Consider the following 27,361-nt stretch of genomic DNA (forward strand, 5'->3'; position numbering starts at 1 on the left):
GGTGGCACAGTGTGCAGCCAGTTGAGCTGCTACCTCACAGCTCCAGTGACCTAGTGCCCTCCATGATGTTTGGGACAAAGTCTCATCATTTATTTATTTGCCTCTGTATGTGGTTAAAGTGCACATATTCAGATTTTAATAAAGGCCATTTTTATACATTTTGGTTCACCATGTAGAAATTACAGCAGTGTTTATACATAGTCCCCCCATTTCAAGGCACCATAATGTTTCGGACATTATGTAAATGAAAGTAGTCATGTTTAGTATTTTGTTGCATATCCTTTGCAATGCAATGACCTCCACAGCTGATGACAGAAGAATTCTCTCTATAATAAAGAAAAATCCCCAAACACCTGTCTGACAGATCAGAAACACTCTTCAGAAGTCAGGTGTGGATTTGTCAATGATCTATATCTGCAGAAGACTTCATGAACAGAAATACAGAGGTTACACTGCAAGATGCAAACCACTGGTTAGCCGCAAAAATAGGATGGCCAGGTTATAGTTTGCCAAGAAGTACATAAAAAAGCAACCACTGTTCTGGAAAAAGGTCTTGTGGACAGATGAGACGAAGATTAACTTATATCAGAGTGATGGCAAGAGAGAAGGAACTGCCCAAGATCCAAAGCATACTACCTCATCTGGAGTATGGTGTGCAGTTCTGGTCGCCAAATTATAGGAAAGATGTCGACAAAATGGAGAGGGTACAGAGGAGATTTACTAGAATGTTGCCTGGGTTTCAGCACTTAAGCTACAGAGAGAGGTTGAACAGGTTGGGTCTTTATTCTTTGGAGCGTAGAAGGTTGAGGGGGGACTTGATAGAGGTTTTTTAAATTTTGAGAGGGACGGACAGAGTTGACGTGGGGACATAGCTTCAGAATTGAGGGACAAAAGTTTAGGGGTAACATGAGGGGTAACTTCTTTACTCAGAGGGTGGTGGCTGTATGGAATGGGCTTCCGGTGGAAGTGGTGGAGGCTGGCTCGATTTTATTATTTAAGAGTAAATTGGATAGGTATATGGATAAGAGGGGATTAGAGGGTTATGGTCTGAGTGCAGGTAGATGAGACTAGGTCAGGGAGAGTGGTCGGCGTGGACTGGAAGGGCCGAACGGGCCTGTTTCCGTGCAGTAGTTGTTATATGTTATATGTTATATGTTATGGCCTGGGCATGTATGGCTGCTGAAGGTACTGGCTCACTTATCTTCATGGATGATACAACTGCTGATGGTCAGAGCATAATGAATTCTGAAGTGTATGACACATCCTATCTGCTCGTTCAAACAAATGCCTCAAAACTCATTGGCCGGCGGTTCATTCTACAGCAAGTCAATGATCCGAAACATACTGCTGAAGCAACAAAGGAGTTTTTCAAAGCTAAAAAATGGTCAATTCTTAAGTGGCCAAGTCAATCACCTGATCTGAACCCAACTGAGCATGCCTTTTATATGCTGAAGAGAAAACTGAAGGGGACTAGCCCCAAAACAAGCATAAGCTAAAGGTGGCTGCAATACAGGCCTGGCAGAGCGTCACCAGAAAAGACACCCAGCAACTGGTGATGTCCATGAATCGCAGACTTCAAGCAGTCATTACATTGCAAAGGATATGCAACAAAATACTAAAATGACTACTTTCATTTACATGACATTGCTGTGTCCCAAACATTACGGTGCCCTGAAATGGGGGGACTATGCATAAACACAGCTGTAATTTCGACATGGTGAAACCAAAATGTATAAAAATACCCTTTAATAAAATCTGACAATGTGCACTTTAACCACATGTGATTTTTTCTATTACAAATCTCAAATTGTGGAGTACAGAGGCAAATAAATAAATAATGGGTCTTTGACCCAAACATTATGGAGGGCACTGCAAGTTCAAACTTGACCTCTCGTTTTGTCTGTGATGAATGGCTCAATGGTTTCAAGAAAAAGAACTGTACAGTAATCTTCATTTTGAAGATCAAAACCTCTGTTTACTTAACAGTTGGTTGAGAAGAAAATCAAACCATCTTCTGACATCATTGATTTTCTGCAATGAAGCGCATTGTGGACATGGAATCCAGCAGTGAAGAATATGAAGCATGTTATTGTTAACAGTTAGACTCCTGTGCTGACCTACTGTAGCTGGTATGTTTTCTACCTAATGTAGACCTTAGCTACAGAGATGAAGGCTCATTTGATGATCTCAGGCTGCTGGAATCATTATTCTTCCCAAAGAATAAATTAACTGGACTTGGCAATGTAAGGCATAAATTCAAAATTCCAGAGGACACTAAAAAGAAATTAGGTTTATGGTGAAGAGTGCTTAAATAATAGACCAAAATGTGATATTAGATGCATTTTAAGTGGAATCTTAAAGAGAAGATACCATTTTTCATGCAACTTTAAATACAAGAGATTAATAAAATAGTGAAAATGCGACCTTTGATTTTATAAATAAGTCCATAGAAAGCAAAGCAAAGCAGTAATGGTAAAAACATACAAATCATTGTTTAGGCTACAGATAGAATATTATGTTCCCTTTTGATCAGTAGTTTTAGGAAGGGTACTATTAAGAACATGAATCTAATGGTATGAACTCTCCAATTTTAGGTAACTAACCTACAAACATCCCCTCCCTCTTTTTCCCCATCTCTTCCCTATGTCCCACCTGGATGCGTATCTATTTTTACTTTTCCCCTTTCACCTATTTTCCTTCCCTTGGCTTCACATTTCTCCACTCTTCTCGTTGTCTTTTCATCTCTGTCCTTTGTAATGATCCTGATCTGATAAGGGGACTAGAGGTAAAAGAGCCATTAGGAGGCAGTGATCACAACATGATAAGTTTTACTCTGCAAATGGAAAGGCAGAAGGGAAAATCGGAAGTGTCGGTATTACAGTATAGCAAAGGGGATTACAGAGGCATGAGGCGGGAGCTGGCCAAAATTGATTGGAAGGAGGCCCTAGCAGGGAAGACGGTAGAACAGCAATGGCAGGTATTCCTGGGAATAATGCAGAGGTTGCAGGATCAATTTATTCCAAAGAGGTGGAAAGACTCTAAGGGGAGTAAGAGACACCTGTGGCTGACAAGGGAAGTCAGGGACAGCATAAAAATTAAGGAGAGGAAGTATAACATAGCAAAGAAGAGTGGGAAGACAGAGGATTGGGACTCTTTTAAAGAGCAACAAAAGTTAACTAAAAAGGCAATACGAGGAGAAAAGATGAGGTACGAGGGTAAACTAGCCAATAATATAAAGGAGGATAGCAAAAGTTTTTTTAGGTACGTGAAGAGGAAAAAAATAGTCAAGGCAAATGTGGGTCCCTTGAAGACAGAAGCAGGGGAATTTATTATGGGGAACAAAGAAATGGCAGACGAGTTAAACCGTTACTTTGGATCTGTCTTCACTGAGGAAGATACACACAATCTCCCAAATGTTCTAGGGGCTGGAGAACCTAGGGTGATGGAGGAACTGAAGGAAATCCACATTAGGCAGGAAATGGTTTTGGGTAGACTGATGGGACTGAAGGCTGATAAATCCCCAGGGCCTGATGGTCTGCATCCCAGAGTACTTAAGGAGGTGGCTCTAGAAATAGTGGAAGCATTGGAGATCATTTTTCAATGTTCTATAGATTCAGGATCAGTTCCTGTGGATTGGAGAATAGCAAATGTTATCCCACTTTTTAAGAAAGGAGGGAGAGAGAAAACGGGTAATTATAGACCAGTTAGTCTGACATCAGTGGTGGGGAAAATGCTGGAGTCAATTATAAAAGACGAAATTGCTGAGCATTTGGATAGCAGTAACGGGATCGTTCCGAGTCAGCATGGATTTACGAAGGGGAAATCATGCTTGACAAATCTACTGGAATTTTTTGAGGATGTAACTAGGAAAATTGACAAGGGAGAGTCAGTGGATGTGGTGTACCTCGACTTTCAGAAAGCCTTCGACAAGGTCCCACATAGGAGATTAGTGGGCAAAATTAGGGCACATGGTATTGGGGGTAGGGTACTGACATGGATAGAAAATTGGTTAACAGACAGAAAGCAAAGAGTGGGGATAAATGGGTCCCTTTCGGAATGGCAGGCAGTGACCAGTGGGGTACCGCAAGGTTCGGTGCTGGGACCCCAGCTATTTACGATATACATTAATGACTTAGACGAAGGGATTAAAAGTACCATTAGCAAATTTGCAGATGATACTAAGTTGGGGGGTAGTGTGAATTGTGAGGAAGATGCAATAAGGCTGCAGGGTGACCTGGACAGGTTGTGTGAGTGGGCGGATACATGGCAGATGCAGTTTAATGTAGATAAGTGTGAGGTTATTCACTTTGGAAGTAAGAATAGAAAGGCAGATTATTATCTGAATGGTGTCAAGTTAGGAGGAGGGGGAGTTCAACGAGATCTGGGTGTCCTAGTGCATCAGTCAATGAAAGGAAGCATGCAGGTTCAGCAGGCAGTGAAGAAAGCCAATGGAATGTTGGCCTTCGTAACAAGAGGAGTTGAGTATAGGAGCAAAGAGGTCCTTCTACAGTTGTACCGGGCCCTGGTGAGACCGCACCTGGAGTACTGTGTGCAGTTTTGGTCTCCAAATTTGAGGAAGGATATTCTTGCTATGGAGGGCGTGCAGCGTAGGTTCACTAGATTAATTCCCGGAATGGCGGGACTGTCGTATGTTGAAAGGCTGGAGCGATTGGGCTTGTATACACTGGAATTTAGAAGGATGAGGGGGGATCTTATTGAAACATATAAGATAATTAGGGGATTGGACACATTAGAGGCAGATAACATGTTCCCAATGTTGGGGGAGTCCAGAACAAGGGGCCACAGTTTGAGAATAAGGGGTAGGCCATTTAGAACGGAGATGAGGAAGAACTTTTTCAGTCAGAGGGTGGTGAAGGTGTGGAATTCTCTGCCTCAGAAGGCAGTGGAGGCCAGTTCGTTGGATGCTTTCAAGAGAGAGCTGGATAGAGCTCTTAAGGATAGCGGAGTGAGGGGGTATGGGGAGAAGGCAGGAACGGGGTACTGATTGATAGTGATCAGCCATGATCGCATTGAATGGCGGTGCTGGCTCGAAGGGCTGAATGGCCTCCTCCTGCACCTATTGTCTATTGTCTATTGTCTATAAACTGCCAATCAAAAGAACCCCCCCTCGCCTGTATCACCTATCACCAGGCTTTATCCTGCTCCTACGTCTCTTACAACTTTCTCCTGCCTACTACAATGAGTTTAAAGAAGAGTCCCAACCCAAAATGTTGCCTATCCACAGATCCTGCCTGACCCCGCTGAATTACTCCAGCACTTTGCTTCCACAATGCATCACCTCATATTTCTCTGGATTAAACTCCAGCTGACATTTTTCAGGACATTTCACTAACACATCAATAGCTCTTTGTAGCCTAAGACAATCTGCCACACCATCAACAACTCTCCCGACCTTAGAATCATTTATGAACAAACTGATCTCAATGAACTTTCTGATGCTGCTGTTAAAATCTATAATTATGCTTAAATAATTATTATTCGTGGACACGTTTTTTCCTCCAATAAATATTCAAGGAAGAACTTTAAAGTAAAGGAAAACAGATTTAATAGGAATCCGAGGGGTAACTTTTTCACACAAAGGGTGGTGGGTGTATGGAACGAGCTGCCAGAGAAGGTAGTTGAGGCAGGGACTAACCCAGTGTTTAAAAAACAGTTAGACTGGTACTTGTATAGGACAGGTTTGGAGAGATATGGGCCAAACGCGGGCAGGTAGGACTAGTGTAGCTGGGACATGTTGGCCGGTGTGAGCAAGTTGGTCCAAAGGGCTAGTTTCCACGCTGTATAACTCTTAAGAAAATATTGAATAAATATAAATTTCATATTATCATTGAAATCAACATTCACCATGTTCCTGTTATTATGGTAAGAGAGCAATGTCCTTCCATTGCCATTCAACTCTTCTCCTGCACCACTTCTCTGACACAGCTCTGATGTTTATATCTTACTTCCTGAGGTACCAGCAAACTTTGTGAACTTTCTTCTATACATCACCTGAAATCTTTGTTGCACCATTTTGGTTCATAATTACTACTATCTGCTCACTGATCTTAGCTCTTTACTGGTGGTAAATGTTCTTCATTTTACCATTGGTTTACCATTTGCTCCCAATTGATGTATTGACAATTTTGCCTGTCAATCTGAAATACATCTTTCTTCGTCAAGTCTATTGTCATGTGCACAAGTGTGGAGAGGTACAGGTACAATGAAAATCTTGCTAGCATCTGGGCAAAAACAAGAACAAGACATTAGTGCAAATACAAAAAGAAAACAAGTTTGTGGTGTGCATGGTAGTTCCTTCTTCTATGTGCAGGGCCCAGGAAGGTCATCCAAAATATTAATGCCCAGCAATTTGAAGCTGCTAGCTCTTTACACCACCAACCCACCAATGAAATCTGGCACATGGTCTCCCAACATTTCCTTTCTAAAGTCAAAGTTAGTTCCTTGGTATTGTTGATGCTGAGCGAGGGGTTGTTGCACCAGCACTCACCCAGATGTACTTTTTCCCTTTTGTGCTGACTCTTTACAGACGGCACCCACAGTCAGGGTCCAACCCAGGTCTCTTGCGCTGTAAGCAAGCAACTCCACTGCTGCGCCACCATGCCGCCCCATTATTTTTAGCTTATTTCTTATGTGGAGATTTTAAAATGTTGCTCTTGAATATTGACTCTCATCAATACTTCTACTAAATAATATTTAACTCGGACTTGTTATGGTTGCTTTTACTCAGAGCTGTCTTGTTTACAAGTCAAGTCAAGTCAAGTCAAATTTATTTGTCACATACACATACTCGATGTGCAGTGAAATGAAAGTGGCAATGCCTGCGGGTTGTGCACAAAAATAATTACAGATACAGCATATAAATAAAGTTAATAAGTTACTAAACATAGCACAAAAAGTGTCGACAAAAATTTAGTCTCTGGGGTTATCAAAGTTGACAGTCCTGATGGCCTGTGGGAAGAAGCTCCGTCTCATCCTCTCCGTTTTCACAGCGTGACAGCGGAGGCGTTTGCCTGACCGTAGCATCTGGAACAGTCCGTTACTGGGGTGGCAGGGGTCCCTCATGATCTTGCTTGCTCTGGATCTGCACCTCCTGATGTATAGGTCCTGCAGGGGGACGAGTGTAGTTCCCATGGTGCGTTCTGCCGAACGCACTACTCTCTGCAGGGCCATCCTGTCCTGGGCAGAGCTGTTCCCAAACCAGACTGTAATGTTGCCGGACAGGATGCTCTCTACAGCCCCAGAGTAGAAGCAATGAAGGATCCTCAGCGACACTCTGAATTTCCTCAGTTGTCTAAGGTGGTAAAGGCACTGCTTAGCCTTACCCACCAGTGCGGCAATGTGCGTTGCCCACGTCAGATCCTCTGCGATGCGGACTCCCAAGTATTTGAAACTGCTCACCCTATCCACAATAGACCCATTTATCTCCAGTGGCGTGTACGTCAAAGGACTCCGGTAAGAGCAAGGGCGGTGGGCTCTGCATCTACATTAACAATGACTGGTGCACCAACCACACTGCAATAGAGAGCTACTGCTCCCCAGACCTGGAGTACTTACTGCTCAAATGTAGGCCGTTCTATCTGCCGCGGGAGTTTACGGTGGTCATCATCATGGCCGTATACATTCCCCCACAGGCTAATGCTAACCTAGCATTAGCACAGCTGCACTCGGCCATCAGTAAGCAGCAGGATGCCCACCCCAACGGTGCCTTCATTGTTGCAGGGGACTTCAATCAGGTCGACCTACGAGCCTCGCTCCACAAATTCCATCAGCATGTGCAGTGCCCTACCAGGGGCTCAAACACACTGGACAAGGTGTACACCAATGTAAAGGACGCCTACAGAGCTCTCCCCTGCCCACCCCTGGGACAATCCGATCACCTCTCACTGTTTCTACTGCCCGCATACAAACCCCTCATCCGCAAGACCAAACCCACAATAAAGACGGTCAAAATATGGCCCGAGAATGCCACCCTACAACTCCAGGACTGCTTTGATCGCACCGACTGGGAACCTGTTTGCACAACAGGCCACCTACGGTTCAGAGATAGAGGTAGACTTGGAGGAATACGCATCCACTGTGCTCTCCTACATCAACTGCTGTGTGGAAAATGTCACGGAGGACAAGGTGATAAAGATGTTCCCAAACCGGAAACCCTGGATGAACAAGGAGGTACAGAACCTGCTGAGGGCACGCAACAATGCCTTTAAATCTGGTGACACTTCAGCATACAGTGTTGCCAGATCACACCTAAGCAAAGGTATTAAAAGGGCCAAAGACACCCATAGGCAACGGGTGGAAGACCACTTCAACACCACGGACACCAGAAGCATGTGGCAGGGTGTCAGGGACATCACTGGCTACAAGAGCAGCCCTGCCTGCCCCCACAGCGATATGGCATTGACCAACGAGCTTAACACCTTCTTTGCCCGCTTTGAAACTGGCAAAACCACCTTGAGTGAAAGAACCCCAGCCGAGGCGGTGGGACAGGTCTTGCAACTGAGCACACAGGAGGTACAACGCGCTCTGCAAAGGGTCAACCCACGCAAGGCTGCAGGACCGGATGGTGTTCAAGGAAGGGTACTGAAGGACTGTGCTGAACAGCTGGCTGAGGTATTCACCAAGATCTTTAACCTGTCATTATCTCTGGCTACGGTCCCCAAGTGCCTGAAGTCGGCTATCATAGTTCCGGTGCCGAAAAAAGCAAAGATCTCCAACCTGAACGACTACCGCCCGGTTGCCCTAACGCCGATTGTCATGAAGTGCTTTGAGAGGCTAGTCCTCTCACACATCAAATCCAGCATCCCTGACTCACTGGACCCACATCAATTTGCATACAGGGCAAATAGATCTACAGAGGACGCCATCTCTCTGGCTCTTCACACTGTCCTGACTCACCTAGAGAGACAGGGCACGTACGTGAGGATGCTATTCATAGACTATAGCTCCGCCTTCAACACGGTCATCCCCACCAAGCTCATCACCAAACTCCACCAGCTAGGCCTTAGCTCGTCATTATGTGACTGGATCCTGGACTTCCTGCTGGAACGACCGCAGGCAGTGAGAATGGGCCCGCACCTGTCCTCCACTATCACCCTGAGTACCGGCACACCACAGGGCTGTGTTCTGAGCCCCATGCTCTACTCCCTCTTCACACACGACTGTGTTCCTGCATTCGACACCAACACCATTGTCAAGTTTGCAGATGACACAACGGTGATCGGGCTGATCACCAACGGGGATGAAACAAACTATAGAGCGGAGGTGCAGAACCTGGCGGACTGGTGCTCGGATAACAACCTGTCCCTAAATACCACCAAGACCAAGGAGCTGATCATCAACTTCCGTAGGTCACATAACGGGGAATATGCCCCGATCTCTATCAATGGGGTCAGTGTGGAGAGAGTGTCCAGCTTCAAGTTTCTGGGCACTCACATTTCGGAGGACCTAACATGGTCCAATAACACTGCTGCGCTGGTCAAGAAGGCACAACAAAGACTGTTCTACTTAAGAACACTGAAAAAGTCTGGTCTACCCCAACAGCTGCTGAAGACCTTCTACCGCTGCACCATAGAGAGCATCCTAACGCATGGAATCCCTGTGTGGTACCTCAGCTGCACGGAGGCAGAAAGGAAAGCTCTACAGCGGGTAGTCCATAGAGCTCAGAGGGCCATCGGAACACAGCTACCAGACTTGGAGGGCATCTACAACACACGATGCCTCAGAAAAGCCACCAGCATCCACAAAGACTCTTCACACCCCTGCAACAGTCTGTTCGAACTCCTTCCATCGGGCAGACGATACAAGGCCTTCTATGCCCGCACCTCCAGACTCAGGAACAGCTTCATCCCCAGGGCCATAGCTGCTATGAACCGGTCCTGCTGAGCCGGATGGCCACAACGCATAGATCAACTTGCACTTTACCCTGTCCAAAACTGTTACAACTGTTCGTTTCGTTGGGTTGCTGCTGTCTAAATTACCTAAATTAGTGCATCGTATGGGAGGCGCATTCCCAATCTCGTTGTACCCCTGGGTACAATGACAATAAAGATATATTGTATTGTATATTGTATTGTATTGTATTGTATTGTCCTTGGATGTTTAGCCCTTCTGAAGTCCACAATCAGCTCCTTTGTTTTAGTGACATTCAAGAGGAGGCTATTGTCCTGACACCAGAGTGCCAGATCAGCCACCTCCTCCCGGTAGGCCTTCTCATCGTTGTTGGAGATCCGGCCCACCATCACAGTGTCATCAGCAAACTTGATGATGGAGTTTGAGCTGAACCTGGCCCTACAGTCATGTGTGTACAGGGAGTACAGTAGGGGGCTAAGGACGCAGCCCTGGGGGGATCCTATGTTCAGGGTGAGGGAGCTAGATGTGTGATCCCCCATCCTGACCACTTGGGGCCTGGCAGTGAGAAAGTCCAGGACCCAGGCACACAGAGGGGTGCTAAGCCCCAGTTCCAGCAGCTTCTCAACCAGTCTGCTGGGGACTATTGTGTTGAATGCTGAACTAAAGTCAATGAACAGCATCCTCACATAGCCCCCCTGGCTGTCCAGATGAGAGAGAGCGGTGTGTAGAACCTGGGAGACCGCATCATCCGTGGACCTGTTCGGACGGTATGCGAACTGTAGTGGGTCCATGTTTCTTCATGCTATATTTACCAGTGCCAAATTAATGCAAGTATTGATCCTTATGGATTCAATTTGCTTAACTAACTGTTCTTATAAGCATTGCAAAGGTTGTTTTTGTAATGTCCCTCTCACCATGAGTAAACTGAAGTTCTATTTTACAGGATACAGCTGGTCAAGAACGATACAGAACCATTACAACTGCTTACTACAGAGGAGCCATGGGCTTCATACTTATGTATGACATTGCCAATGAAGAATCCTTTAATGCAGTACAAGACTGGTGAGCTGCATTTTCAATCTCTCCTCATGCTATCCATGTGTTCACTTTTTTAAATGATTACCTACATCCACCTATTCTCAAAATTATATTTTCATTGGGCACTCCTAAGACAAATAACATGTTGTATAAATAGACCAATACAAATGTTATCTTGAATTCACCAGTTGGTGGTGTCAGTTCACTTTCATCTCAAATGGCAAACTAAGTGATTTAAATGTTGGAGAGGGGACCACTTTAACTCCCCTTCCCATTCCCATGCTGACCTTTCTGTCTTTGGTCTCCTCTATTGGCAGAGTGAGACCACATGAAAATTGGAGGAACAGCATCTCATGTTTCACTTGGGTAGCTTATAACCCAATCGTATCAACGCTTAATTCTCTCCCAACCCCTCCCTCTTCTCCTCCACCCCCCTTCCCTCCAGTAAAGGTCCGTTAACCAGATCTACAGTTCGCAATGATGTATCCCTCTTGGGCTCTCACCTGTCTCCAGCCAACGATCAGCCTATCAGGGAACCTTCTTGCCTGTGACTGGCCCTGATTTGTCCTGTTTTTTTCTTGCTTCCAGTTCCCCTGCCTCCACCCACCTACATCAGTCTGAAGAAGGGACCAGACCTGATACATCACCTATCCATTTTCTCCAGAGATGCTGCTTGACCCGCTGAGTTACTCCAGAATTTTGTGTCTATCTTCTATTTAAATGCTGCCTGACTCTGGCAATCAATCTAGGAAGATCTCTCTGGAGATATCTTATGCAATTTGAAAGGTGTGGTAACAATACAATTACCTGCAGCACATCTGAGAAGAAAAGGAAAATTATTTAGGAAATTTAATTATTTTCCAGAAAACATGCAGAATTGAATGGAGTTCAATTTCCTGCGGTGTTTCCTTTTGCTAGTTAACTGTGACATCAAATACAGTCACAGCCCATCTGCAGTGGAGGATCAGATTTCTGGAATTAGCAGGGTATAGCTCTATTTTTAATTTCATTGTTCATTTGTTGGAGATCTATAACTCCTCCTGAATGAGTACTATCATAAGCACAAATTAACCATTCTTTAACCAAACAATGTAATTGAAGAGATTTTGGCACAATAGTTGCTGAATTTACCTAGGTTATTGCAATGCAGAGGCATTTTTTTGCAATAAGTTCCCTGAAATGTTTCAATGTGCCAGGCAAATTTTTTAATACACAATTGTTATACTTTTCTGTAGAGATGCAACTTTTTAAGACACGTTACCCATTTAATATTAAATTCTGAACATTCAATTATCACTGGTTGCATTTTGATTGTCCCTTAGCCAACTAAGCCAATGCTAAAATTTGATTACTTTCTTAAAATCAGCCTCTATAATGTGTATAACTGTCAATTTTAAAGGTAATACTTACATTTATTAACACTTGAATTAAATGACCAAATGGAATGACAAAATAAATTGCAGTGTTGTTTGTAGAGTGTAAGGGGTTTCTGCGCCGAGCTTTCGCCCGACCTAAGGTCCCCGTGCCTTGCTCTGATCCCTTGACCAGGCCGCGAACACTGGTTCCCCGTGAGTGGTTCGACCCACTCACCCCTTACGGTTCTAGACACTGGACTTAGATGCAGGATCGTTTATAGTGCAGAAAAATTCAACCAGACCAGATTTGAAAACCAGGGTTTAAATAAAAAAGGCTTTTATTTAGCGCTTGGGACTATTGTACATGAATACTTATACAGTTCTATAAGACATATCCATAAGACACATACCGAATACATGAATACCTTTTACTCCGAATTCTAAAACGCACAGTTCTACAAGACATATACACGACTGTAAGATGGGGAACGTACGACACATCGCAAAATTGACCAACACATATTCCTTTAACACACCCATGTTTATTCAAACCACCCTCCCCTCTACACTAAACTATGTCCAGGATATGTAAGATCGGGGTACATGCTCACCATGGGGCTATTACTGGGGTTACTGGCTGTTCGGTTTTCAGTATTTCTTCTCGAGTTGCGTGCCTGTTCCTCTTTCTTGCATCCGTTCTTCTTGCCTGTCTCTTTCTTCCTCCTGCATCCGTTTGACTTCCTTCTTGCGTGAGTTGCAGGTTTCTTCTAGCATGAGCTTCTTCTTCCAGTATTTCTTCTTCAGTTTAAAACCCAAAAGTCGTGGCCAGTTATACTATTCTGACCCGTCCTATCTCCCGCCAGATCTCGGGATCTCTTTGTTCAAAAAGATATGTATGAGTTCTCTCTCTGATCTGCGCTTATGTCCGGGGGTACCGGGGATGGCCAGACAATGTTAATTGGTATTTCGTTGCGAGGTGATGGGTTTAACTAGTTTCCCATCACCTACCAGGTAGTTTTCTATGGGCTATTGTGCCCCCTTAACGAGATTAACTGTGTAGGTCGGCTTGGGGCATTGTGAGTATGCTGATGTCAGCGCCCCAGTGTCTGGACTTCGACCTGGTTTCGCAGGTTTCTGCATGGCCAATACCCATCCATTGTTCTGGCCGTGGCTTTGCAGAAACCTAGAGACTGGGCTGTAAGGTTTTTACTTTTGTGGCTAGTCACGAGGTCCTGCAGCCATCTTAGGACCCACAGATTGTGACATCCCTTGGTAAACTGACTGCAGCCTTTCTCCGCTATCAGCCCCAGTCTCCCGTTTAAAATGTCCAAACTGCAGCTGTTTGGTTTGGTGTTGATTTCAGAATGAGGGAAAACTTCTCAAATCTTACAAGAGGAAAGAGTGCTGCCCATAACATCAGAGCTTTCTGCTAATTTCAAGGTGCCATAAATGTTTTACATCCACATGGACTGACATATACCCTGCTAATTCCAGAACTCTCATCCACCACTAGAGTTTATCATATCATATCATATATATACAGCCGGAAACAGGCCTTTTCGGCCCTCCAAGTCCATGCCGCCCAGTGATCCCCGTACATTAACACTATCCTACACCCACTAGGGACAATTTTTACATTTACCCAGCCAATTAACCTACATACCAGTACGTCTTTGGAGTGTGGGAGGAAACCGAAGATCTCGGAGAAAACCCACGCAGGTCACGGGGAGAACGTACAAACTCCTTACAGTGCAGCACCCGTAGTCAGGATCGAACCTGAGTCTCCGGCGCTGCATTCGCTGTAAAGCAGCAACTCTACCGCTGCGCTACCGTGCCGCCCTAGTTAGTTAGTTAGAGATACAGCGCGGAAACAGGCCCTTCGGCCCACCGGGTCTGCGCTGACCAGCGATTCCCACACATTAACACTATCCTATACCCACTTGGAACAATTTTTACATTTACCAAGCCAATTAACCTACAAACCTGTACGTCTTTGGAGTGTGGGAGGAAACTGAACATCTCGGAGAAACCCCACGCAGGTCACGGGGAGAACGTACAAACTCCGTACAGACAGCACACGTAGTCGGGATCGAACCTGGGTCTCCGGCGCTGCATTCGCTGTAAGGCAACAACTCTACCACTGTGCCCATGACCACTGTGTCTGTAATGTACTTGATGTAACAATGTTGGCTGGCAAAAGGAAACTGGGTATTTCCAATATAAGGGAAAATAAAAAATGATTGACAATATGTATGGTGCACAGGTCACAATGATTTGGAAACTAGTAAGCAGTTTAAAAGTTTACCGCACCAACACTTGAAAATAATTGAATGTATGATTTCAGGTATTTACAATTCAAAAAATATATAAATTACTGCATGTTTAATGGCTCACTAAATTTTTAGTATGCAGTAGAAATCTGGCAGTAGTAGCCATCTGGACCAAGACTAATCCTAGGGGTACTGCATGGTAACATTTTCCAAGTCCATGTATTCCAACTGCCTTCAGTCCAAGTTAACATAAAAGTGAGTTTTTATCTGTCTTTTATGCGGTACCCCATCAATTGCCTTCTGGCAAAAATGTTGATACAATGACTACAAAAAAAATCAAACACAATATTTAGAAGGAAAGGAGAAGAGAATTGAAGTCAGTGTCTTCGTTTTACATCCCATGCACAGAATAGCATAAAGTATCAGACTAGACGGACTGATTTTTCCAGTGTTTCAGCTCAAGTCTTAGAGCAAGGCATCTTAATTATCCAACTCGGATGCTAAAATGCTTTCAATGAGTGAAGATGCATGATGCATCTTTACTGTTTTTGTTCTGATATTTTGACCTGTTTCTGAACTGAAAATTCTAATCTGCTGCTTGAGTACCTTCTTGTCTTAATCTAGCAGCCTGCTCTTTGAATGATTCTGGTGTTGAATTAGTTGGAATTAAGCTTAGACATATAAGAACAGGTTAAATCTGGACAGTTCTGTGACAAACTTTCTGGCATTCACTTGCACAAATGTAAGCATGTGCAGGACTTGAATGCATGTGTCATCAAATACAGATGTCTTGAACATGTTGACTGATTCTTGCTGGCAAATCTGACAATACCATCTGCCACTGTGTCATCCAGAGGTGGAGCACAATTTTCCAAGATTCATTAGTACTTATACTGGGGAATCTGTGCATAGACCATGTACCAGAATCTGTACAAATATTAATTTCAACCGAGATTTTATTGCTATAAGGAAGACAACTTGCATATTTCCCATTATTTGTGCCTGCATTTAAAAAAAATATTAAATTCTTATCAGTAGTTTTTATAGTAATTTCATTTCAATAGTGGTTTGAATGTTGCTAAATATTTGGGACTAGGTGGGGGGAAGGGGCACAGGATGTGGAGTTGTAGGGCGGGGGGGGGGAAGGAGTCCCTTAATTAGGTAGTACTTTGCTCAGATCCTACCATTTACCTGCACACTAGTCTGAAGAAGGGTCTCGACCCGAAACGTCACCCATTCCTTCTCTCCCGAGATGCTGCCTGACCTGCTGAGTTACTCCAGCATTTTGTGAATAAATACACTAGATGAACCCTGGTCACTGCAGCTGTGAGGCAGCAGCTCTACCAGCTGTGCCATTGTGTTCCCGGTAGAACTGTTGATGAGGTCTGGCTTATGGAGGATCGAAAATATGAATTCGACCATTTCTACAATGAAATCCACAGAAGTTAACAAAGATGAGTATTACATAACATTTTGTAAAAATGTATTCACATGGACATTAGATGAACACAGAATTGAGCTAACCTATTAAACCTGCTACAATTGTGCTGACACCTTTTAGATTCAGTGAGGAATAACCCAAAGCCAAGAAAACCACAAGCATCCATAAATCACTGCATTTAGGAAAACAAAGAATTGAAAAGAAAATTTGTAGCTCCTCTTGTGCTACTTGTTAACATTGAGTGACACAGTGAGGAGATGGCTCAATTCCTAGAACTTGAGAAAGCACAAAATAAGAAAAGGCTAATTGATTCACATTCACTAATCAAAGAAGATTTTTTTCTGATTTTAAGTCTGTTCTGATATTTGTTAATTTTGTACCTGACTTTTCTTGGGTTTTTTTTAATCAATATTATCTGTGCCATTTGGTTCCTCATTATTTCAAATGGTATTTTTTTCACTTTGTGACTTTACCTCCAAGCCCCAATTCTTCATACATATTTCTTGCATTTCTCTAAAGTCCAGTATATTACAATTATACTACATACATTGTAGTAACTGCTGAAATATATTTTCATGCGCATTAAAGAAAAAAACATTTCATGTTCTTTAAGAATTTCTCTGCAGTTCTCTGTTAATTACAATTGCTTTTGGAACAGGGCAACCCAAATCAAGACCTATTCGTGGGACAATGCACAAGTCATCCTTGTTGGAAATAAGTGTGATATGGAAGATGAACGTGTAATTCCTGCTGCAAAGGGAAAACATCTGGCTGAGCAGTTGGGTAGGTGATTGTCATGTGTAATTTGGTACAGTGAAAAGCTTTGTTTTGCATGCTATCCAAACAGATCAGATATATCACATAAACACAATCAAATCAAACTCAAGTACAATAGATAGAGCAAAGGGGAAGATATAAAGTACAGAATCTAGTTCCAGCATCGTGGCACATCAGTTCTATAGCCAAATTCCAATGTTCACAATGGGGTAGAATTGGACAGTACCCTAGCTTATGGAAGGACTGCTCAGAAGCTTGACAACAGAGGTGTACTTTCAAGCTTCGGTATCTTCTGCCGGACCGTAGTAGGGAGAAGGGATGACTGGGGTCGGACAAGACTTTGATTATTCTGTCTGTCCTTCCGTGGCAGAGTGAAGCGTAGAAGGAGTCAACGGTGGGAAGTCTGGTCTGTGTGATGGACTGGGCTTTATCTACAACTCTTTGCAATTTCTTGTGGTCTTGGGCAGAGCTGTTCCCAAACCAAGCTGTGATGCAACCTGACAATATGCTTTCTATGGTGCATCAGTAAAAGTTTGTAAGAGTCACTAGAAAAATGCAAAATTGTTCAAGGAATACCTCACCTGAAAATTTAGTAGAACCAAAGTCAGTGATACGCACAAAAAAGGAACTAACTTTTAATTTGAGAATTCCATAATACTATTTATCATTCCCTTTGCAAAAGTGATGTAATAATTCAACATCGGGCCACTAACATTGAATAGAACTTAAAATAAATTCCTAGTTACGATTAAATTAATTGTGTTTATGGTGAGGATGAGCACACATGAAGCCTTCCTAAAAATGTTGGATTATATTTGTAGATTTTGTCCATTTTCTCATAACATTAATATATGGATCACCTTTTGTTTCTTTCTTTTGACAGGATTTGAGTTTTTTGAGGTCAGTGCCAAAGAAAACATCAATGTCAAGCAGGTCTTTGAATGTCTAGTAGATATCATATGCGAGAAAATGTCTGAAAGCCTTGATTCTGATCCATCAATGGCAGGTGGCAATAAGAACATGCGGCTGACAGATAACCAACCATTAATGCAGCAGAACTGTGCCTGCTAGTGACCAACATCTTGATGATCTTTGACCTTTCCCTTGTTATCTTGCTTCACTTTAAAGTTGCATGTGCTATGAAGGCAATCCAATGTCAATTCTTTCGATATTATATAGATGGTAGAAGTAATATTTATTTATTCTTTAAGATGTGTTTAAATGTTATGTACTTTTGTACAAAGTGGACATCAACTGCGTTACAAACTTTATTATATTACTAATTGATTATGTAGATATTTCTGAAACTGAGCCATTTCAGTCCTTCTGAATTGGAAGTAGAGATTTTCAATGTTTAAATACTTGCTGCAACTTGGTTTAGTTAGAGAAGTTGTAAAGAGGTTATCATGAAGAAATCAATCTAGTAAACCAATGAATTCAAAATAACCTATCAGAATTAAGTGATAGGTTTAAAAGAGCAGTTGAAAAGTTGGCAGAAGAATCTCTTTGGCTGATTTGACGTAAAGTAAATGGAAGAAATATTACATTAAATTTAAATTACTTTGTAAAAGTAAGAGCATTATTGGACTTCAATGCCTATAACGTCCTTTTTAGTATATTCTACAGGGATTAGATTCTATAGTTATAATTTATTAAACTTTTAACTACAGTCTAATTGCCGTGAAAATCAGGATAAGTTCTCATAGTGTGACACATGAGTTGTCTCTTTGAAGTGATGGTCTGGAGGTATGCCACTATATTCCTTGATCCAATTTCCTGTGTGTAACATCATTAGGGCACAGGATGGGCTCTCATGACCAAGTTTGGACATGCTACTGAATCCCAGCAATGGTGCAGGTCTGCTGCGATTCCAGAAGGATCAAGAGGAGTATTATCATGAAAAATACTAAATATCAAATCAACCACATTAGCTAAGTCTGCAGTCTTCAGCAGCAAAGTATTAAGGACAATATGGTGGGTGGGACGTGGTAGTAGAAGTGGAGGATTAGAATTAGAATCTGTGATACTTAGGGGCTGTTAACAGTGCATGCTAGAACACATTTCCTGCAACAGTTCTTGTGCAGTGGTCATATAATTGATCAAGAGAGTAATAACATGTGTTCCAATATCCAGTCTTCCCAACACCTCTCTATTTGCATGTCATGACAGTGAAGGGAAATTCAACATTAATAAAGAAATCTTGCTGGGATTGTACAGAGCTTTTGTTAAATCACAACCAAATATTCTGTACAGGTTTAGTCTCTGAAATTAAAGGATATACTTGTTTTGGAGTAAGTGCAATAAAGTGTCATTAGATTTATTGATGGAATAGGGGATTATCCATTGATGAGACATGTGGTAAAACTGGCCTATACTCAGGTTAGAAGAATGGGAAGTGATGTACAAGACTCTCAGATGGACAATAAAAGTGGACGCTGCTTTAGCAGCTTTGGAGCCAAGGAGGGTTAAGGGCAATATGAGATTGAAATACTTTGAACTTTCTTTATTCTAAGAATTGTAACTGTTTGACTTCTTTTCATAAGAGGGGTGTGGATATTCAGCTTTGGGATATGTTCAAAACTGAAATTAATATTTTTTCATCCACAAAAGGAGCCAGAGGATGAGGTTTGGGCAGCAAAATGGAACAAGGGACAGGAACAGTGACATACCATTGAATGGTGGCGTAAAGTGGCATTCCACTGGTTCTTATAATCTTATGATATCAAACTCTACTATCTACAAAACCATTAACAAAAATAGCTTGTTTTTATATAAAGTTTCTTACATTACAGAATAATCCAAAAATGCTTTTGCATTGCCAGAGCTGTACATTGATTAGGAAAGCAAAAAAAATCAGATGGGAGATTGATGGGACAGTAATAGAATAGTATGCACTAAGAGAGCACTTTTCATTTTCAGGTGAAAATTACTTCTACTTTGATTTGCACAGATTGCAGAATCTCTTGCCAATAGCATTCAGTTTTGCTTGTGAAACATTTGCATAATTAATCACAATTGTGGGTGCAAGAGTGCAGGTGGTTCTATCCGAGTAGGTGAAAAATAATTATGTAAAAAATAAGGAGAAAATTAAGGGGAATGCCACAAAGAAAGAAATTAGGAAAAAAATATGTATTTATATGGCTTTGTTCTTATTACATAAAGTCCTTTTCTGCTGGAGGGAGAATATTTCAAGAACATCTGCTTTTGTAATGTCAGAAATGCAGCAATCTGTGGATGGTCATGTTAATTGGGTAGTCCATTCAAGATACAGGGTCTTGACCTGAAATGGCGGCTATCTCTCTACCTCCAAAGATGCTGTCTAACCTGCTGAAGTTCTCCAGACTTTTTTTTGCGCTATTATAATACTGTAGTATTTTTCCTGCTTCAGTTCCTGCATATATGCTGGCTACAGCCAAAATTTCCCCAGGTTTTTTAAATGTTACATGGCAGCTTCTTAAAATAGGCTATTCATTTCTTTTTGGAACCAGTAATCAGGGTTAAATTACATTCTGATGGAGAAAACACGATTATATTGAACAATCTGCAAATAACCTTCTGCACATAGTAACTATACGTCACCCTGAGACTCGATTATCTGTGTTGTGTATTGGTGGTCACGTTTTTTTTTTAAGAGAGAGTGCAAAGCTCTGTTGGAGAGCCAACATGCTTATTACCTTATGTTACATAGTGTAAAATCTCTTTCAATGGTTTCTGCCCATTTTTTCTTTTTGCACAGACTTGAAACAGTTAATTGCTTACAGCGTTGTGGATAGACGCAAAGTGCCAGGAGTATTATGGAGTCAGTTTTACTGAGTGGACCTGACACATCCACATCATTTTTCATTCAGTCTCAGTTGATCACTGTCACCCGTAAGCTTTTTTTACATTTAATGTTAGTAGAGCATTGGTAAAGTTAGCTCTTTATCAAGTTAAATTTCAATTTCAATTATTTTCAAACTCTACAATGATCAACAGCAGGGTTGAAATTTATTTTACACTGATTATATTTACATTAGTTTTTTTGCAAAAGCCAAAACATTAGTAGCTTATGTTCTTGTTATGACCCTTGTTTTCCGTCCTTCAGCACACTGTGTGCTTCAAAGTGAAGCCAAACTACATTGTACTACAAAAAATTTAGTGTAACTAATCAGCAGTGCTCAATATCCCACTACAGATTCTTCCCCTGATTTGCAGCCAGGGTTTCAACTTTCACCTTGCATTTATGATTCAACATTTTGCAAGCTTTACTATAATTAATATGGTCATGGGTCATCATTATAAATGATGATAAGATACTCAATTCACATCACTGGAATTTGTATAAAGCTAAATGTTTCCCACTTTTTCCATTTCACAGCATAAAGCTGTTAAATCTTACTGCAAAACAGACCACATTTCAAACTAATGTCCTATTCAGGGCAAAAAGGCCAAATAAGTGCAATATGAAATTGAAATTGTGTGTATGTATATACTGTGTGTGAATATTTCACTTACTATTATCTCAGTTTCTATACACATTTTTCTCGATTTAAAAAAAAAATGGGATAGAAAGCACATGGAAAATTATTTGTTTTGACTTCTACCTTGTTTGAGACAATGTTGGCTTACTTTGAAGCTCCACCTAGGGGTGAACATGTAAATTTACATGTATTGTTTGGATGATATTTAAATGTTCAACTCCATTCCACTTGGGTAGATTGCAACCCAATGCTATGAACATTAAATTCTCCAATTTTAAGTAATACTCCCCCACCCTGGTGCACCCAATTTTCCCATGATCCCTGTCCCCTTCCACCTATATCCCTCCCTCTGGCTTTACTTTTTACTCCTCTCTCCTTATCTGATGCTTCTCTTTCTCCTTTACATCTCTGGTCTTTGTCTGCCCATCTGCCAATCAAATCCTCCAAACCTGTACTCACCTAACATTTGCCAGGCATTGTTCCACCCCACCACTCTTTTCCAGCTTCCTCCATTTGCTACAATCAGTCTGAAGAAGGGTCCTGACCTGAAAACATACTGATCTATTCTCTCTACAGATGCTATCTGACCCACTGAGATACTCCATCACTTTGTTATTAGCACATGTTTTGAAGTGAGAGTCTGCATTTTTACTTTTCAGGATGGGTAGGATTACTTCCTGATCATACAGCCAGTAGTTTCTCCAAAAGTATTTAGGAATGTTGCACATTTAATAATTACAAATTCACTTTACAGAGCTGTACAGAAAAAAAAAATCCAAAACACTTGTCTGACCTGGAGTTGTTAGAAACAATGTTTTTATTTTCTGTACAGCTCTGTAAAGTAAATTTGTCAATGCTAAATGTACAACATTCCTATATTGTTTATTTTGGAGACAAGAGGGTCTATTTACAGTTAATGTACAAATTAAGGTAGGTATTGAATAGCATCCAGAAACAGTAGGGCACTTACGTCAAAGCAGAAACTTAAAATAATTTAAGGACAGTAACTATTGAAAGTATGTCTGAAGTGCATTCAAATTCTGGGACCTACACTTTAACTGTAATTATATCCTCCTATCTGTGGGGGGCACTACAACATTCTCACTGGTGTGAAACTATTTCCAGCAGCAAACTTTAACGTGTGGTTTCTATATTAAATGTACAATGAAAACATGCAAACTATTTTGTGTTAATAGATTTAGATATTGTGGTAACATGGTTAATGCCAGACAGTGATAATATACTCGTATGGTTTCTCCTGCTAAAAGCTATTAACACATTGAGCAATACACCATTCTTGCCTCACCTGATTTTGCTATTCAGTAGAAATGTTTGAGTTGTAAAGCAATCCAAATGATTAAATATCACCTTTCACTTTTTAGTCTCCTTTTGAGTTGGGAAATGCAGTGAGATTTGTTTATAAAAAGAAAGGGAATTAATTCACTTCTAAAGGAAGCCTGGATGGGTTTGCTCCTAACTTTACCTTTACAAATTGATTGAATGCACTTCTATTGAGGGCTCCTCTGTTTGTTCCTATTTTTGAATACTCATTATCTTGTGAATACTTTTCATTTTCCCTTTAACCAAGATTTTTTTAACCAATTTCTTGGTCGTCTTTCTATATTTTTCTTTTTGTCTGAAATCATTATTGAGAGTAACATGGCTTACTAGAAGGTTCTTTGTAGCGGGCAAGTGAAACATAATTCCCTCTAATCATTTGTGGCCCGCTGCAACTCTTCAACTTACCCTTAATGTCTTCTGCTCAAACTCATTAAACAATGAAATGCACAAATAGTTTTTAACACTGTCCACTTCTCAAAATCCCGATGGATCCAAGCAGTTTGAAAGCACCCCTGAACCAATCCACTGAAGTCCCAATGACATCTGTGATCCACTTAAGCCTGCTTTAGTGAGCAGGCAAGAAGGACATTTGCAAGATGTGATCAACAACCGACAGACAGATTTCACTTACCTTTGACATTCCTTTTTTACTCAATATACACTCTGGTGAAGCTTGCTCTACGTGTGCAGTCCATTGATTATTTTTATTTTAGAAGTTGATAACAGTACATTTTTTCTAATTATGTTCCATCTGCTATGTTCTTAGCCACTTCCTTTTCATATCGATATTCCTTTGAAGCCCATTTAAGTCCTTCTTACTTACAATTCCACCTAGTTTTGATTCATCAGTAAAGTTGGTAATATGACTTTTGCTTCCCAAGACAAAATCATTCCTCTTCTTTCGTATGTCAACCACACCAATCAAAAGTGGCAATTGCTGCTTCAGAGTACCATAGTTGATGCTTAGCTGCAAATTTTGAGAGTTCCATAGAACTACCCAGGGTGGACGACGAGGACGTAAAGCAGCTCCCACCCCGCCAAAATCATTAATGAAGATTGTGAAAAGCTGGCACCTTTCCCTTTTTGTTTACCAAGTACACAAAAGCTTTAAAAGTGTACATTTAAGTGACTTTAACGCCTGGATATTGAAGTATTAGGCTGGTTAGGTCCGCATAACCTTATTGTAACATGGGTGTTTCTAGATTTGGAAAATCCAAACTAAACATATTGTTACATTAGTCAGGGATAATGAACATAGGCAGTTTCTAGCCAAGCAAAGTACAATAGCAAAGTGCACTGGAATGCAACACCACAGCATGTTTCAGTAAGGCTGGCCACATTTGGATGCAGATTATCATTGATGACAGGATGTAATTATTCTAGAGTTTGTTTTGCTAATATTTTGAGCAGTTTCTTCTTTGTTGTCGATAAGCATCGTACATTACTTTAATTCATCTTTGCTTGCACAGACAACATATGGAAACAGGCAGATATAACAATAGTTTATTATCTAAATTGGTGTCAATTTTCTTTGATAAAACAAGAATATAATAGACAAGGAGTGTCTGCATTATCTTTATGATCAACTTTTATTTCACGTAGTTCCTTCCTTTTCCTTTTCTTTACGCAGGTCATTTGTATTTGATTTGATTTGATTCCCATTCACCAAGCTACCAAGATCAGTCAAGCTCAAAAATGTACTTTCATTATTTTTCTCCAGCATGGTGCCTGGTAGAGGCAGCCCCCATGTTCAGGTTACAGAAATTCACTCTTACAGAACTTGTGTGGGGAAAGAATAAATACACATAAAATGCGAAATAAACAAATTTATCAATTTCTACTTTTAGTCACACAACATTGTGGAATGTTGAGCTTTGGATTTGACATAATCAATTTGATGGGTTGGCAATCACATGAGTCCCCTCTTCACTATGCCATATCCAGTCCAAGGATGGGGAAAACGTTGCTGCATTCTTCTTCTGCAAGATATTTTTCTCTGATGCACTGCATCATGGTGTGCTGCAGTAGCCATGGCTCACTCCTCAAAGTAATCCCTCAGCATTTACTCAATCTACTGTCATTATTACCCCGAATTCATTCTACACCACTACTTTTCCATTAAACCCCAATCTTCAATTCCCAACAATTTTCCTGTTATTCCCACTTTCTCCACCCTTTACTACTCCACACACCTGGCATATTTGAGAAAATGCCTCAAATAGAATTAGAGACCTAAAAATTTTTTAGTTATAAACTACAGCGGCACGGTGGCGCAGCGGTAGAGTTGCTGCCTTACAGCGGATGCAGCGCCGGAGACTCAGGTTCGATCCTGACTACGGGCGCCGTCTGTACGGAGTTTGTACGTTCTCCCCGTGGGTTTTCTCCGAGATCTTTGGTTTCCTCCCACACTCCAAAGACGTACAGGTATGTAGGTTAATTGGCTGGGAAAATGTAAAAATTGTTCCTAGTGGGTGTGAGATAGTGTTAGTGCGCGGGGATCGCTGGGTGGCGCGGACCCGGTGGGCCAAAGGGCCTGTTTCTGCGCTGTATCTCTAAAAAAACAAAAAAAAACATTATACCTCACGATTCAATTGAGGTAATTGTTAAAGATTTGTATGTCACAAACATCAGAAAAGCAATTAATGTTACAATCAATTTTAACATTAATCATTATATTTAGCTCTGTGAATTTTGCTGACACAATACTGATGATGTAAAATGCAAATAGCTGGCAGGGAAGTATTTAAGCAGGAGGATATCTACAGTACAAACTTTCTAACCTGAACAAGTTTTGTCTAGGCTCTCTGCTTACTTTTTTTTAACACACCATTATCCACAATTTAGGAAATTATATTAAATGTTTAAACGAGGAATTATTGACACCGATTTATATTCCACTAAGTTCTCCACCCTTGTATCCATTATGTTAAAATACAAACACTTTCTGGCTGTACAACATATTTTAAATGCAGATAGGAATCCTAATGCTAACCTCTCAGGTTTGATAACTCTTATATAACCAAAGAATGATGTACTCTAGGTATATTGCTTTTCTCCATATTGCATACAAATGTTTTTCTGGTAGATGATGGAACTATATTGGTTTACAGTTCAAAGATAGAGTAAAGGTTAAGTGTAAGATATCCTCTTCAGAAGGACGTGAGATCAAGCTCTTAAGGAAAGCCAATTAATTGTTTAAAAAAAATCAAGATCATAACATTTGATTTGCATTTATCAATGTATAAAAAATTAGGTGTTGAAATTTTTAATTTAAACAGCAGCCATCCATTTTACACAACTTGTGTTATTAAAATATTTATTATATTTTGGAGTATAACACTAAATTTAAACAATACCTTGTCAGTGTCTGGTGGTATAGATCTGAATGTTGTACATTAGTGATAAATATTTGAAATATTGAGTCATGCTTCTGTTGATATTTGTAGTTTAAATATGCTTAAATAAAGGGAAAATTCATATCATGCTCATTTTTTGTTTAAGAATGTAAAAGTGTAAGAATATGAGATGTTTGCTTTATGGATAGTTTCATCTTTAAAAATTGCTTGAAATGTTTGGAAAGTGATCATGTTTTTAACTTTTTATGTGTATTTTTAAAAATAAAATATAAAAGATATGAACAAAGTCTGGATGATTTACTGGAATTCTTAGAACAGTTTTCTTCCTCAACACTCTGAAATTCTTTGAGAAAACTTTTGTCGTAAAAATCCTTTATTTGTGACTTCCAGCAATTTTTGTCAAATTTTCAATGAAAATTTAATGGTTTGTTGTCAAGGATTAAGCATGGGCTCCTGTAAACTATTTATTTCAATTATCCAGCAATAGCATCACTAATTAAAAACATAATTTGCTTATCAAAAGAAGACAAAGTGCTGGAGTAACTCAGCAGGTCAGGCAGCATCTCTCAAGAACATGAAAAAGTGATGTTTCATGTTGGGACACTTCTTCAGTCAGAAACATTGTCCATCCATATTCTCAAGAGATGCTGCCTGACTTGCTGCGTTATTCCAGCACTTTGTCTTTTTTTTTGTAAACCAGCAACTGCAGTTCCTTGTGTCATTTTTGCTTATCCATTATCTGGACAAATTTCAATTTATTTCCAGGAGCACCACAATTTCTGGCTAGATTTTCCAGCTGTCCAGCAATCACAATCCTCATTAGGCAGTCCCATAGTAAATGGTTTCAGTTTTAGTTCTCAGTGAAACAAATTTATTAGTTAACCCGGTTATTTCATCAGAGACAAAAGAAAAACATGACCAAACTCCATTATTCCATCAGTCCTGGTTTTTCAATAGTATATGCAATCCAATTTGTGACATGCATCCAATTAATTTTTGAAAGAGTCTTTTCTCTATCTCTCAAAAATAATTAAGTATAATTGCAAAAGATAAATACATTTTTTTCCCCACTATTAATCTAGTTGGTTCTTTCCACGTTCATTAATATGAGCAATACAGGACTATTTATTATATTTAACTATATTTCCTCTTCCAATTCCATTCCATTTTCAGTTTATAATTTTTTACTCTTGTTCTACAGCTTTATTCTTCATTTTCATTTATTTAATTAATTGTTCTTTTTCTGCCCTGTTTTTTTTCAATTTTTGGAGAAGGAAATAAAAGCAAGATTAAACATCAAAGGAGAGTAGGCAGCTGAAGAATGAATTGTAGTCTTCCAAATTAGTTTTAAAGATCTATCATTTTGTCCCTGTAAATGTTTTAAAAAAACACTTTTTGTTTGAGTAAATTTATTTCTTATGACAACTTTCACTTGAAGACAATGTTTAAAAAT

General features: G+C 40.6%; 1 protein-coding gene across 1 annotated transcript in view; it reads left to right on the plus strand.

Annotated features, from left to right (window-relative positions):
• LOC144598400 (ras-related protein Rab-3B) overlaps positions 1-26,087 on the plus strand; it is an 80,697-nt gene extending 54,610 nt beyond the window's left edge. Inside the window, exons 3-5 of the mRNA XM_078408536.1 lie at positions 10,814-10,932; positions 16,633-16,757; positions 17,635-26,087. Coding sequence (XP_078264662.1) covers positions 10,814-10,932; positions 16,633-16,757; positions 17,635-17,822 — 432 coding nt within the window. The 3' untranslated portion in view covers positions 17,823-26,087. The remainder of the gene's footprint in view (positions 1-10,813; positions 10,933-16,632; positions 16,758-17,634) is intronic.
• Positions 26,088-27,361: the final 1,274 nt, after the last annotated feature.

The sequence above is a fragment of the Rhinoraja longicauda genome, chromosome 11 (genome assembly GCF_053455715.1).
Source record: "Rhinoraja longicauda isolate Sanriku21f chromosome 11, sRhiLon1.1, whole genome shotgun sequence".
Taxonomy (NCBI): Eukaryota; Metazoa; Chordata; class Chondrichthyes; order Rajiformes; family Arhynchobatidae; genus Rhinoraja; species Rhinoraja longicauda.